Raw genomic sequence first — 16,609 nt, forward strand, 5'->3', positions numbered from 1 at the left:
GGGCTCTTAATTTGTGCTAAGCAGCAGCACTAATTGACTCAATGGGCGCCTCCGTAGCCAGGTGGGAAGGAGCAGCAGTGCGTAGCACTTGCTCCTTGATTAGACCGGGGTTCGAGCCTGTCACCACCAAATACGGAGAATGTGGAAAGGTCAGGGAATGACCACCGCATATTCCCGGAGCAATATGGCCTTAGTTGCTAATGCTCCTAAAAACCAAATAACAATAACAATAATTGACTCAATTGCTTGAAGGCCAGAAGTGCCAATGCTTCTCCTGCAAAGTCTCTCGTAATCTGTGGTTATTTGGAAGTAGTCTTCGTTTTACTGAAACTATTTTAAATGCGATTACCAAGAGGAATTTAAAAAATATCGCTATATAGAAAAAAATTTCTATAAAAAGTTCATTAAAGAGTGGTCCGACTTGTACATGTCAAAAATAATTTTTGCTGCCCTCCTGAACTGCCGCCCATAAGCGACACTTACCTCGCCTATCCACTTGCGGCAGCCCTGGTGTGTGTGTGGGGGGGGGGGTTGATCAAGCTCAGAGCCTACATCAGTGCTAAAGCTTGCACTTGATTATTAGCCAACATGGTGGCTATCCTCCTAAAGCGGAATGCACTGGTCGGCAGATGTTATCAGGGACGGTTGTCATGGAAACAGGAAATATATTGTGCAAAAATGATAGGTGGAATAGGAACAGGGTATGTCTGCCCTGGGCAAAAGTTGATGACATTGTAGAACAGATATCATCTTTTAAGGGCACAAAAGGTGATATTGTACATGTTGGCACTAATGACATTAAGAGTAGGAGATCTGCAGACCTACTTAACAAGTACAGGTCAATGTTGGAAAATGACCCGAGTTAGCGTTAAATTTAGGCTTAAATTAATTCAGAGAAGTACTAGATACACTGTTGGAGGATGAGGTGAAATGGGAGGTTTTTTTTTTTTGCTGATGCTGTACGTGTGGGAAAAGAATTTTCAGCTCCAGCAATTGGATAAATTTTTGATAAATTATTGCCAGTTTATTAACTTACTTGTCATATTAATTTATTTTCTGTAAGTAGCTTGATAGTCCTAGTCACATTGGGCGCCTCCATAACCAGGTGGGAAGGAGCAGCAGTGCGTAGCACATGCTTCTTGATTAGACCGGGGTTCGAGCCTGTCACCACCAAATATGGAGGATGCGGAAAGATCAGGGAATGACGACCGCATATCCCAGAGCAATATGGCCTTAGTTGCTAATGCTCCTAAAATCCAAATAACAAACAATAACAAACCCTAGTCACATTCCTTAGTTTATTTTGAATTTACCCTGAGATTTTGTAGGTTACTTAATATACATAGAATTTTTGTACCATTTGAAACTTGCCGCCATTGTTATAGTATATTGGATCAATATGATATATGTCTTGAACTTGATAGTGTAAGGTACAACATAATACTAGATAGCATAAGCTTAGCGCTGCATTTAGGAATCTGTTAACTTTGTGCAGTGTTGTCATTCCATCAATTAAATTTATTAACCTTATTAATTTTCATTGTCAATCAATTAAATTTAATTTAAATGAAAATCATGCCCCAGAGCAGCAAAGCAATGGGCACAAAGTAGCAGGATTGCTGTGGCTCAGCGGAGAACTGAAGGGGAGATTCTCCAACACATCACAGTTTAAAAAAATATGCAACTTGTGAAATGTATGCTGACTTTTCTGGAACAGGAAATGATCTAGCCAAGAAGAATGACTTTGTGAAGAAATTAGGTGCCAACTCAGCGTTCAGATGGGTGTCTACGAGAGTTTGAGGAGTAGGATAGATACCTTCGAAGGAATTAAAATGGGGGATCCATCAAGCTCTCAGCTGCCCAACTCAATGCCAGAGCTCACTCTTGGGCATCAGGCAACACAGTGACAATCTTCAAGGCAGAATGTGCTGGTCCCACTGGAGCTAGTTATTGTCGGTGACTCTATTGTCAGGGAAACGGAAAATATATTGTGCAAAGGTGGAATAGGACCAGATATGTCTGCCAGGGGCAAAAGTTGATGATGTTGTAGAGCAGATATCATATTTTAAGGGCAGAAAAGGTGATATTGTTGTGTACATTGGCACTAATGACATTAATTAAGAGTAGGAGACCTGAGGACTTAAAAATGTACAGATCAATGTTGAAAAAAATTCATGTTAGGGTTAAAATTGAAAGTGTCTGCAATTCTGCATAGACAAGATAGGAGGGAGTATATTATGAGAACCTTTTCAATTAATTGAGCCTGGAGAGATTGTGCAAAGCTCATGGGGTAGAAAAATTTTCTCAGTGTGGTTTGTGCTTGTTAACAGGAGTGACTGCTTCTACAGGGATGGGATACACTTAAATAGAAAAGGTGCAAGAATATTTGATGATGCTATTGAAGCAGTGTTAGGTGGGTCGGAAAACTGCTAGCTTGGGGGGGGGATTTACAGATTAATAAATTAAGTAGCCACAGGCAGTGGTAGAAGTGATTCTTGCATTGCTTCTATTGGGATGAGCAGCAGCCTAGAATGCAAGTTTCTGGAGATTTCTGGAACTGCTAGGAGTCATTATGAAACAAATAAATACATGGGCTGTGTTAGGGTAACTAAGAGTAAGAACAGGTGCATGTATTCTTGCATTTACACCAATGCTATGGGTACATGTATAGTAAATAAATTTGATGAATTTGAAGTGCTGGTCAAGACATCAAAGGTGGGTATCAGAGACGTGGTGTCACACAGATATAAGGAATTCAGAACTGGAATTTGGGGAGTACAATGTGTAGAGAAAATACAGACAGGATAGGGAGAAGGGGTTTTGCTGTTAGTTTAGAAACATAAAATCTAAAGCAGTGTATCCAGGAACCACTAGGTGGCACTGTTCACAGTGTGCTGATGTGAGATTTAATTAAAGATGTAACGACCATCTTTAAAGGGGGGAAGGAAGGATTTTTACTTTCATAAAGTGATTACATGGTCTTTGGCAGTTTTAAATTCTATGTAGTGGGACCAACTGATGATGTCACCATCAGCCTATTCTAAATGGGAAGTATTCAAGGAATTAATCATGGAAGCTGAGGCTCTTTTCATAGTAGCTAATAAATGCTTTTCGAGGTAAAGGCCTAATGGATGTCAAATGAACTATTAAGACTTGTGGTGGAGAATAATATTTAATGGGATGCATATAATTATCATGCGACACAGTAGCCTATGGTAGATATAAGCTACTCTGTAATCTGGTCTCAAAGGATTCAAAGAAAAACAACAAAGACTACTTAAGTAAACTCTGGAAATAAGGCAATGCGTCTCGTAGATCTACTTGATATCGATTGTCCGACTGTTGGTGATCCTGCTCAGGTTGCTGACAAGCTGAATGAATATTTTACCTCTACATTCACACATGAAGAATTCTGCAGGGAGGGGAAGAACAGAAGTGTATTAAACTCTTAACAGAGAGCTAATCGATTTTGTAATAACTGACAGCAAAGTGGAGGAGAAATTCTTGAAGTTAAACATAGGAACGGCACCTGGTGTGGATGGGATCTGTCTAGTTATATTAAGGGAGGCAGCAAAGGAAGTAAGCAAAACCTTAGCCACAATTATGAGAGCATCCTTGGATTCAGGGATGGATTCATGGTCTGGAGAAGTGAAAATGTATCCCCAATTCACAAAGGGGATCAGACAGTGACATGAGTAAATTACACACCTGTTATTTTAACTTCTGTTCTAGGGAAAATAATGGAGTCACTGATAATAGACATAATGCAAGGTCATCTAAACCAGGCTGAAGTTATACTTCAAATGCAGTGGGGGGGGGGGTGTTGTTATGGAAAAAATTTGTTCGACCAATTTGTTTGGATACAACAATGTGGTCACAAAGAAACTAGATGTAGAAAATAATTTTGATATCACATGCTTGGATTTCAGGAAAGCTTTTGATGCTGTTGCACATGGAAGGCTGCTGCTGTACAAATTGGAGCAGTATGTCATTAAGGGCAAGTTGCTGCTATGGATAAAGGGATGGTTGAGTGGGAGAAGACAGAGTGGTAATCAATGGACATTGTTTTTCACATACTAATGTTATTAGTGGAATCTCTCAGGGCTCAGTGTTGTTGCCCATTGTTGTTTTCTTCACCAAGTTTTCAGATGATAGAAAAGTTGGTAGGGTGGTTAATGACAATCCCAGAGTAACGTTTCAACTCTGTGGTACTACACTCAGGGTAATGGAAAATGAAAAAGAGCTGGGGGTAATTGTGCAGTTATATATGAAGTGCTCTGAGCAGTGCAGACATTTTACTTGGACAGCTCATGGGATGTTGTCAATGTATAAAGATATTTTGCTAGAAGGATAAGGGGGTTATTGTATCATTTTATAAGGCAATGGTCGGGCCACATCTTGAGTACTGCATACGGGTCTGGAGGCCTCATTTTAGGAAGGATGTAGAGTTGCTGGAATAAGTACAGTGAAGGGTAACAAGATTGGTGAGCGGAACAAAGGGATGCTCTTATGAAGAAAGGCTTCAGTTCTGAAAATTGCAGCGTCTGGAGACTACACCTGTTACGTGATCTGACTGAGGTGTTTAAGGTTGACTGAGCATGGATTGAGCATGCTCAATGCTGATGAAATTCTTCCTCTTGCTCAGACTGCACACATGAGGAAGCTCAAATTGAAATTAAGAAAAGATGGTTGCAGAATAGATTTGTGGAAGTTTGCTTTTAGCCAACGGGTGATTGATTGTTGGAACAAACTTCCATCTTTTGTTGTGGAAGTTGATAGTGTAAATAAATTCAAGGAAGAACTAGACAAACCGTTGGAGAGAATGGATGGATGGATGATATGGGAACTGTTTTTTTTTTTTTTTTCCCTCCTGATGCTTTACAAGTTTGCTTTTTTGCATAATTTGCCACTACTAATGCTAATAATGTATACATATTTACATCAGTAGTTATTCAGTGATATACCACTCTGTGTGTGTGTGTATATTTTTTATTTATTTATTTTTTTTTTTTTTTTGCGGAAATATGCACTTACATAATTTTGAATTTTGCAGCGCTTTTAACAGTTCATGAATTTGAAATATACTTTTGAAATATAGTTGAAAATAGAAATGGTTAATAATTTCTGGTGTACATTTTGTCATTAATTTTTTTTTTTTTTAATCTTGAATAGGATTAATAAAACTTTTGTTTTGTCAAAAATTTTATATTAACAGCACAATAGTTTTAAATGCAGTAGACTCTCAATTTTCCGGGATAGATGGTAAAATAAAAATCCCAGATAATCGATTTCCCGATTAATCCAAAAATAAAGTAAGTCCCCGACATATATTCCAGGACTTCTTACGTAAGTTGAACTTTATGTAACTTGGGAATGACTAATAAAATATTGCTCCTATATCCGTAATATGCCAAAATTACAAAAACCACTTAATATCCTCAGAAAAATGAAGAAAAATAGTTATATCTTTTTCAATTAGTTAGTTATATATGTTATATATATATATAGAAAAAATAGTTATATATTTTTAATTAGTTCAATTAAAAACTTTATCTGGGGACAGCCGTGAAGTTGCTGGAGTGGCACATAAGAAAAGAAAACATTAGAAAAGAAAAGAAAAGAAATTGACAGTAAAAACTGATATATATTTCATAGCCTTGGTTATCATAGTTGACTTCATTGGTGCTGATCCCTTCACCACTTCTCATATTCTGTCTTTCTCCTTTATTATTGTGTTCACCGTTGCCACTGGCAAATCTGAATTCCACGTGATACTTGTTAAAGTTTGGCCATTTTCACACAGCCTTATTATTTTAATTTTCTGATCCAACTCGATATCATAGTCGGCACCATGATAACAGTCAAAATGAAATTTTCTGAAAAGAACATCACAGGGTTAAAGCAGAAACTCACTATTATCATCCCATGCGAGCTCACATTTTACTAAAACACATTTCTAGAGGTCACTGCCATAAAAGAATAAAAACAGTTTGCACTTTCCAGGTTATTGGGCTTTTCTGTTAGTGCAGTTCATTATAAGTGGGTAGTTAACTCAATCGTATTGCATTTGCGATAATATCGATAACTGGAATTCTGTGGGATTTTACATTATTATGGTGAAATGTATGTCCCCTTCACTGAAATCTTCAGTCATATAACAAAAAAACCTAAATAAATTTTAAGACTTTAATTTGGAGTCTTGAAGTGTCCCAATTAAACTGATCCCGGTAAATCAAGAATCTGCTGTATTCAGATTTTTCAGTAAAAATAAAAATTTCATTTAATATTTAATTACTGAAAGATCATACATTGGTCTTGCATGAAGAATTCAAAAAAACTAAAATCTTTTTTTTTTTTTTTTTTTTTTAAATTTTTTAGAATAAAAAAGAAAGTCGTACACTTGCCAAATGCATTGCAGTCTCTTTTATGTAGGGCAGGGGGTGCTGTTTCTGGGTTAAGAAATTGTTTGTGACATTGCATTCTCATTTTATTCTTTAGTGCATATTTTTAATAATAATACTTTTAATTTGTATATCCCCATCTAAGAAATGCAGTGAAACTTTTATATTTATGTAATTTATACGTGTTTGTTCATCTGTTTAGGTAGCTGCACTGTTCTACCCGAGTGGCTTAAGATTCTTTTAGTTCTTGCATGTTTTTTGAAGAATGAAGATTTTCATATTACTGCATTGTCAACACTCTTAGACTTAACTGCCCTAACAAAGTCAGTTACATTATGCCCTGAAGATGCAATTACTTCTTTCAATATATCACTATCTGTTCACACTTCATCTTCCTCGGTAGTATCTGTTGTAATTGTTCCAATGATCAGTGTACCAGAATTAACTTATCTTTCAGAGCAGACCAGATTTTTCAGTCTGGCTGCGAGTAGCTTATGGAATTACCTATCAAACACAACATTGGACAATCATCTTTGCATTGTGGAATTGCTGCAACAAGTACACAATTTGGCCCCAGATAGTACAGTGTGTGAAGGAGTGATATGTAAATCAATGGCTAGTGTTAATGAAACGGTAAGTGTTTCATTTTGTCATAACTACTTTGTTTACTGTTTTTTTAGTTGTTAATCAATTCATCAGTCATGATATGTTAATTAGCATTAGTAGAGACATATGATGCAAGAAAGCAAGCTTATGCAGCATCAGCCAAAAAAAAAAAAAAAACCCACTTTCATTTCACCCCTCCGTTCCTTCGAAATACCTGTCCAGCTGAGCCTTAAATTTATTTAGGCTATCAACTTCCACAACAAGGGATGGAAGTCTATTCCACCAACCAACTACCCGCTGGCTAAAGGCAAATTTTTGCACATCTATCCTACATCTGTCTTTCCTCAATCTGAATTTATGCCCTCTCAGGTGATTATTCTGAGCAAAAGGAAGAATCCCATCAGCATTGAGCATGCTCAAACCATTCAAGGCTTTGTACACCTCTATCAGATCACCTCGCCGGTGCCTAGTCTCCAGACGCTGTAATTTGCAAGACTTAAGCCTTTCTTCGTAAGTGCAACGCTTTGTTCCATTCACTAATCTTATTGCCCTTCTCTGTACTCGTTCCAGCAGCTCTACATCCTTCTTGAAATGAGGCCTCCAGACCTGTATACAGTACTCAAGGTGTGGTCTGACCCATTGCCTTATACAAGGGAATAATCACCTCCTTATCCCTGCTAGAAAAATTCCTGTATATTATTGACAAGAAACCATGAACTACTCTTGCAGCTTGTCTGTACTGTTCAGAGAACTTCATATTTGCCTGCACAATTACCCCCTGGTCTTTTCATTCACTACCACTGTCAATGAAGTACCACAGAGTTGATACGTTGCTCTGGGGTTGCTGTTTCCCATATGTAGTACTTTACATTTGTCAATGTTAAACTTCATTTGCCACCTCTCAGCCCATCTGCTCAACCTTTCCAGATCCTGTTGCAGCAGCATAGCGTCAGTAGTGTCCTTAACAACCTTGCCAACCTTTGTATCGTCTGCAAACTTGGACATTAAGCTTGATATACCATCATCAATATCATTTATAAATACAGAAAACAATAATTGATCCAACACTGAACCCTGAGGGACATTGTGGACTAATAACATTAGTCCACAATGAGCAGTGTCCATTGATTACCACACTCTGTCTTCTCCCCCTCAACCATCCCTTTATCCATAACAGCAATTTGCCTCCAGTACCACACTGCTCCAATTTGAGCAGCAGTCTTCCATGTGCAACAGTATCAAAATCCTTTATGTAATATCAAAGTTATTCCCTGCATCCAGTTCTTTTGTGACTGCATCATAGTATCCAATCAAATTGGTCAGGCAAGACTTTCCCTTAACAAAACCGTGCTGTGTCCGAGCTATAACTGAAGTCTTGTCTAGATGATCGTGTAGTGCTTCTTTAATCAGTGCCTCCATTAATTTTCCTGGAACAAAAGTTAAACTCACAGGTGTATAATTATTTGTGTCAGCCTTTGATCCTCCTTTGTGAATTGGGGTCACATTTGCACATCTCCAGTCTATGGGTACCTCCCCTGAGTCCAAGGAAGGTCTCATAATTATGGCTAAGGGTTTGCTTATTTCCTTTGTTGCCTCCTTTAATATAACTAGATAGATCCCATCCACCTCAGGTGCCTTTCTTGTGTTTATCTTCAACAATTTCTCCTCCACTTTACTCTCAGTTATTACAAGATTATCTATCTTACTGCCAGAGTTGAATACACCTCTGACATTCCCTTCTCTGAATAACTCTTCATGTGTGAATGTTGATGCAAAATATTAATTTAGTTTGTTAGCTACCTGAGCAGGATCATCAATAGTTGAACCAACGATATCAAGTGGACCAATTTGATACATCCCCTTCCGTCTAGAGTTTACATAAGTAAAGAACTCTTTGATATTTTTCTTTGCATCCTTTGCCAAAGATTTCTCGTAATCTGCCTTCGCCTGCCTAACCTCCTTTGTAACTTGGTTACAGACCAGCTTATGTCTATCATAGGTTTCTGTGTCACATGTTAATTTATATGTATCCCAAGCATTATTCTTCTCTGCCATATGTCTCATTAGTTCATCTGACATCCATTTAGGCCTAAACCTTGAACAGTATTTCTTAGTTAGTATGCAAAGCCTTGTAGCTTCCAAGATAAGTTCTTTGAATGCTTCCCATTTTGAATTTGCTGTTGGTAACATCATCAGTTGGTCCCACTGTATAGAATTTAAATACTGTCTCAGACCATTGTAGTTGCCTTTACAAAAGCAAAAACCCTTCCCTTTACCCCTGATGGTAGTTACCTCTTTGAGTAAATCCCACTTCAGTACACTGTGATCACTGCCACTTAGTGGTTCCTTTATCTGCAGATTCTTAATGCATGAAGAATCACTACTGATAATCAGATCAAGAGTATTTCTCCCTCTAGTTCCCTCCCGAACGTGCTGATGTAGAAAACAATCATCCAGTAAATTCACAAAAGCCTTGCTAGTGTGTGAGTGACCAACCCACAAATTCCAGTCAATATCTGGGAAATTAAAATCTCCCATTATAAGACTCTCTGATTTACTGGCCCCACTCTATTTCCCTGTACAGTTTCTTATTATACTCATCAGAGTCGTTAGGCCTATAGCACACTCCTACTTTCTATTTTGATCTTCCAGTGCTTATGTCACACCAAACTGACTCGACACTGCACTGTCCAGCGATGTCGACTGGCTTCACTTCCTTGGATTTTATGTGTTTCTTAACTAATAGCATAACCCCTTCCTCCATTCCTATCCAGTCTATCCTTTCTGTGGATGTTGTACTCCCCAAATTCCAGTTGTTCTGCATTTCTTATATCTGTGTGATACCACGTCTCCGATATCCCAACAATATCCGCATTTGATGTTTTGACCAATACCTCAAATTCATCAAATTTATTTACCAAACTACTAGCATTGGTGTACACGCAAGTATACATGCACTTGTTCCTATTCTTAGCTACCCTAACACAGCCCATGTGTTTACTTGTACCGCAATGACTCCCAGCAGTCTCTGAAATATCCTGCATCTTGTTTTCCAGGCTGCTGCTTATTCCAATAGCAGCAGTACAAGAATCACTTTCACCTCTGCCAGTGGCTACTGTTAATCTATTAGTCCTTGTATCCCCTGTCACCACCAAATATGGAGGATGCGGAAAGGTCAGGGAATGACCACTGCATATTCTCGCAGCAATATGGCCTTAGTTGCTAATGCTCTTGAAAACCAAATAACAACCTTGTATCCCCCCAAGCTAGCAGTTTTCCTTCCCACCTAACACTGCCTCGATAGCATCAGCAAATATTCTTGCACCCTTTCTATTTAAGTGTATCCCATCCCTGTAGAAGCAGTCTCTCCTGTTAACAAATACAGACCAGGCTGAAAAAAATTTACCCCTTGAGCCTTGCACAATCTTTCCAGGGCCGAATTGATTGACATGGCTCTCATCATATAATCCCTCCTATCGTGTCTGGGCAGAATTGCAGACACTTTCAAATTGAACCCTAATTCACGGTTTTTTTTCAACAGTGACCTTAATTACAGTGACCACCTTTCGTAATAGCCTGTTGCCCATTTTAATAAGTTTTCCTCTGTGCTTTATTCACATTATACTATTTTAAATGATTACTATTTTCCATAATTTGATTATTATGTTAGTTGGTACACAGAATGTATTTCAAACTCTGTTGATTTATTACTCATATACTGAATGGTCAATTTGGTAAATTTTCATAACTTTTTACTAGCTTGGTTTGTTTTTTGGTTTGTGCTGTGGAGAGAGAGAGAGAGAGAGAGAGAGAGAGAGAGAGAGAGTGTGTGTGTGTGTATGTGTCTAATTAAGTTAGTGGTGAAAATTACCAGAGATGGTCTGGTGCTTTCATCAGACCATAATTGGTGTTTTGAGGAATGAGAAGTTGCCTGATTATTGAATAAGGTACGGAGAGCCCATTCCTTGGCCAGTGAATTAATTGCTTACTACTTTTTGTTATTTCTAAAATAAGCTGTGTTTTTTAATTAAATTGTATGGATACCTATTGCTTTTTAAATTAATATTGTCTTTTTTAAGTCCATGTTAAGTATTTATCAGTCTTTTTCTACTCTAAATATAGGATTTTTTTTATGTGATTGTAGTGCAAAGACGAAATATTTTGTCTGGACACAAATCACAACTCTTGTATTGATTTTTGTATTGATTTTTGTTTTATTGCCTGTTACACTTGGTACAAAGATGCTAATATTGGGTCACGGACAAAGGGTTGTTCAAGAGGCAGATGGAATGACTGGTTGACATCCAAAGAGCCAACTGAAAAGTTGGTCTACAGCATATATCAGAAGAGGCCTCCGTAGCCGAGTGAGCAGGAGCGGGAGTGCAGTAGCACACGCTCTTTGAGTATACCGGGGTTCAAGCCCCTGACTGCTGAATACGGTCGGTCTGCCAACCTGCACTGGACCAGCGTGGCAGATTATGGTCCATTTCCCTCAATATGAATTGTTGAGGAGGCTTCCATCCTGCAGTGGGTTAATAATGGCTGCACTTTACACTTTTATAGATTGGAATAGAGGGTAACAACAACAATGCAAAAATTTTTTTTTTTATAAAATAGAAAAACAATAGCAAGATATAAATTGAACAAGAATTTATATCTTGCTATTGTTAACATTAACAGACAGGACAGAAGCCTGTCTGTTAAAGTCCATTATTCATTAAATTCAAAAGAAATGCATCTACTCACTGATTTTTATTAAATGTTATGAAAAACTGCTACTGTGAAATAAAAAAAAAAAAAAAAAATTTTAAATGTTAAAAAAAATGTTTTAATATATTTATATATATAGTAAATATAGTAATATATAACTTATTACATATATAATAAAATAAATAAATTCAATGTTTAATATATTAATTATTTACTTCACTAGGCTGTCTCAGAGATCCCAAGAAGCCTACTTACCTTCAACTTTGAGTCCCATAACCATAATAAAAAAAAAAAAAAAAAAAAGGGCGAGAAATGAAAACAGAATAGGGCAAAAAAAAAAAAAAGTCTTAATTTGAATGCTTCTTTTAAATTTAAGCTTTTCTATCCTCTTTCTATGCAAATTCACTAATTATTGAAAAAAGATTTATTTGAAAAGTTACTTGCAGCCCCTTTTAAACTTGAGGGCCAGACAAAATCATCCTCATTGCTTCTGATTACCTTTTCTTACCATGAGATATACATTATCCGTAATGTATATCTCAAACTTGATAGCGTAACATAAGGTGCCTCCGTAGCCAGGTATGCACTGCTGCTCCGTAGCCAGGAGCAGCAGTGCATAGCACTCGCTTCTTGATTAGACTGGGGTTCAAGCCCGTCACCACCAAATATGGAGGATGCTGAAAGGTCAGGGAATGACCACTGCATATCCCCAGAGCAATATGTATGGCCTTAGTTGCTAATGCGCCTAAAAACCAAATAACAAACAAACAAACAGCGTAACATAATGCTTGATAGTGTAAAACTAGATAGCATAATGCATAGCACTGAATTTAGGAATCTGTTAGCTTAGTGTAGTATTGTCAATTAAATTTATTAATATTATTAATTTTCATTGTTAATCAGTTAAGTTGTATTTAAATGGAAATCATGCCTGAGACTTAGAGTGGCAAAGCAAAGAAAAAAAAGGTAGTGGGAGTGCTGTGGTTTGGGGAGAACCGAAGGGAGCGATTCTCCAATACATCAGTCTAAAAAAAAATGTCAACTTGTGAAATGTTTGCTTATCTTTCTGGAACAGGACATGATCTAGCCAAGGAAGATGTCTTTGTGTGTGCTAGGGAGTGTGAAGAAATTAGGTGCCAACTTAGCATTCAGATTAGTGTCTATGAGAGTTTGAGGAGTAGGGTAGATGCCCTCAAAGGAATTAAAATGGGGGCAAATCAAGCTCTCAGATACCCAACTCAGTGCTAAAGCTCATCCTTGTGCATCAGGTAATCCGCAACATTCTTCAAAGCAGAATGCACTGCATCCACAGGAGCTAGTTAATGTCGATGACTCAATTGTCAGTGAAACTGGAAATATATTGTGCAAATAGGATAGGTGGAATAGGACCAGTATAAGTCTGCCAGGGGCAAAAGCTGATGACGTTGTAGAGCAGATATCTTTTAAGGGCACAAAATGTGATATTGTTGTATTGGCACTAATGACATTAAGAGTAGGAAGTACAGTTTAATGTTGAATAAAGGAGGACTTAACAAGTACAGTTTAATGTTGAATAAAGTTGGGAGTGAGGGTTAAATTTGAAAGTGTTTGCAATTCTGCCCCGACACGATAGGAGGGAGTTCATGATGAGAGCCTTGTCAATGAATTTCTCCCTGGAGAGGTTGTGTAAGGCATATGGGGTAGAATTTTTCTCAGTGTGGTCTATACTTGTTAACAGGAGAGATTGCTTCTACAGGGGTGGAACACTCTTAAATAGAAAGGGTACAAGAATATTTGCTGATGCAATTGAGGCAGTGTTAGCTTGGGATGATTCACAGACTGATAGATTAACAGTAGCCACATGCAGAGGTGGAAGTGATTTTTGCACTGTTTCTATTGGAATGAGCAGCAGTCTGTAAAGCAAGTTGCTGCTGCTCATTCCAATAGAAACAGTGCAGTAGCAGCCTGTAAAGCAAGTTGCTGTGAATTTCAGGAACTGCTGCGAGTCATTATGAAACAAGTAAATACATGGGCTGTGTTAGGGTAACTAAGAGTAAGAACAGGTGCATGTATACTTGCATGTACACCAATGTCTGAGGAAGAGAGTTGCCTGTGCGGACGTGCCTTTCTGCCGCTCTTGGAACAGAGAAGTTTTTCTGATTTATTTTCTGCTTTATTAGTTTAAATTGGTTTATTAGTTAGTTGGTTTATTATTATTTTTAGTTAGTTGGTTTATTGAATTGGTTTATTATTAGTTTATTAGTTTAAATTGACATATTAACTTATTTTCTAGAGTAGCTTTATATTCCTATTTATGGTACTTAATCTCTGTCTAAGTTAAAGTAACTTAGACAGAGATTTTGTAGATTACTTAGTATCGGAAAGGGTATCAAATCCACGTGTTTACCGTTCGTAAATAGCCGCCATTGTTATGCGAAAATTAATCAGTAAAATCTGTTAATCTTGTCTAACTTCATTGGCAATTAAATTGTACTTTTAACTGTACATATAACCACTTAGGTTACATAACACAAATAATTAGTAAAAATAAATAATTAATACATAACTTGATACGGAAGTTATACAGAGGGATTTCCTAGATAACACTCGTTACTGAAACATAAATATTTCCTAGATAACACTCATTACTGGAACATAAATATAGTGTTATAACTGTGTTGGGATATAAGTTTAGGATTTAATTTTGTACTGAAATTGAAATTTTATTGAAAGTAAATCGAAATCATGACTCAAACTAGAGCAGCAAAGCAAAAGGCTCAAGCTAATGGGAATGCTGTGGCTCAGGGGAGAACTGAGGGGGGGGGCAGTTGCCCTCTGAATCACAGCCTTTTAAGATGCACTATTTGCTTTATGTTTGCAGAGCAGTCAGGTATGGGACATGATACTGCCATGGGGGATGTCTTTGTATGTGCACAATGCAAGGAGTGTAAGGAAATCAGGCGACAACTCAGTGTTGTTATGGGCCTATATGAGAGCTTGAAGGACAGGGTGGATGCCCTCGAAGGATTACAAGTAAGGGGCCCATCAAGCTCTCAGCTGCCCACACCAATGCCAGAGCTTGCACTTGGTCATCGAGCAACACAGCGGCAACCCCCAAGGCAGAATGCGCTGGTCCCAAAGGAACTAGTAGTTGTTGGTGACTCTATTGTTAGGGAAACAGGAAACATGCTTTGTAAAAAGGATAGGTGGAACAGGACCAGGGTATGTCTGCCAGGGGCAAAGGTTGATGACGTACAGCGGATATCATCTTTTAAGGGCACAAAAGGTGATATAGTTGTACACGTTGGCAATAATGATATTAAGAGTAGGAGACCGGCGGAATTACTTAACAAGTACAGGACACTGATGAAAAAAAAACCATGAATTAGGGTTGAATTTGAAAGTGTCTGCAATTTTGCCCAGACACGATAAAAGGGAGTATATGATGAGAGCCCTGTCGATCAGTTCGGCCGTGGAAAGATTGTGCAGGGCTCAAGGGGTAGAATTTTTTTCAGCCTGGTCTGTACTTGTTAACAGGAGAGATTGCTTCTACAGGGATGGGATACACTTAGATAGAAAGGGTGCAAGAATGTTTGCTGATGCTATCGAGGCAGTGTTAGGTGGGTCAGAAAACTGCTAGATTGGGGGGGGGTTACAAGAATTAATAGATTAACAGTAGCCACTGGCAGAGGAGAAAGTGATTCTTGCACTGCTTCTGTTGGAATGAGCAGCAGCCTGGAAAATAAGATGCAGGATATTTCAGAGACTGCTGGGAATCATGGGGGTACAAGTAAACACATGGGTTGTGTTAGGGAGGCTAAGAGGAAGAGCAGGTGCATGTATACTTGCGTGTACACCAATGCTAGGAGTTTAGTAAATAAATTTGATGAATTGCTCAAAACATCAAAGGAAGATATTGTTGGGATTTCAGAGACATGGTGTCACACAGATATAAGGAATGCAGAACTGGAATTTGGTGAGTATAATGTCTACAGAAAGGATAGGAAGGGAGGAGGGGTTATGCTATTATTTAAGAAACACATAAAATCCAAGGAAGTGAAGCCAGTCAACATCGCTGGACAGTGCAGTGTCGAGTCAGTTTGGTGTGACATAAGCATTGGGAGATCAAAATTGAGAGTAGGAGTGTGCTATAGGCCTAATGACTCTGATGAGTATAATGAGAAACTGTACGGGGAAATAGAGTGGGCCAGTAAATCAGAGTCTTATAATGGGGGATTTTAATTTCCTAGATATTCACTGGAATATGGGGGCTGGTCACTCACACACTAGCAAGGCTTTTGTGGATTTATTGGATGATTGAGGCGCCTCCGTAGCCAGGTGGGAAGGAGCAGCAGTGCGTAACACACGCTTCTTGATTAGACCGGGGTTCGAGCCCGTCACCATCAAATACGGAGGATGCGGAAAGGTCAGGGAATGACCACTGCATATTCCGGAGCAATATGGCCTTAGTTGCTAATGCTCCTAAAAAAAAAAAAAAAAAAATTGGATGATTGTTTTCTACATCAGCATGTTCGGGAGGCAACTAGAGGGAGTAATACTCTTGATTTGATTATCAGTAGTGATTCTTCATGCATTAAGAATCTTCAGATAAATGAACCACTAGGTGGCAGTGATCACAGTGTTCTGAAGTGGGATTTACTCAAAGAGGTAACTACCATTAGGAGTAAAGGGAAGGGGTATTGCTTTCATAAAGGCGATTACGATGGACTGAGACAGTATTTAAATTCTATACAGTGGGATCAACTGATGATGTTACCAACAGCAAATTCAAAATGGGAAGCATTCAAAGAATTTATCTTGGAAGCTACTAGGCTGTACATACCAACTAAGAAATATTGTTCAAGGTTTAGGCCTAAATGGATATCAGATGAACTAATGAGGTATATGGCAGA

At 38.1% G+C, this 16,609-nt stretch overlaps 1 protein-coding gene across 1 annotated transcript in view; it reads left to right on the plus strand.

Annotated features, from left to right (window-relative positions):
* LOC150091387 (protein DOP1A) overlaps positions 1-16,609 on the plus strand; it is a 519,845-nt gene that overhangs the window by 195,175 nt on the left and 308,061 nt on the right. Inside the window, exon 10 of the mRNA XM_090390176.1 lies at positions 6,604-7,034. Coding sequence (XP_090246302.1) covers positions 6,604-7,034 — 431 coding nt within the window. The remainder of the gene's footprint in view (positions 1-6,603; positions 7,035-16,609) is intronic.

Source organism: Mastigoproctus giganteus, chromosome 1, assembly GCF_048544385.1.
Source record: "Mastigoproctus giganteus isolate SK-2022 chromosome 1, ASM4854438v1, whole genome shotgun sequence".
NCBI classification, from domain to species: domain Eukaryota; kingdom Metazoa; phylum Arthropoda; class Arachnida; order Uropygi; family Thelyphonidae; genus Mastigoproctus; species Mastigoproctus giganteus.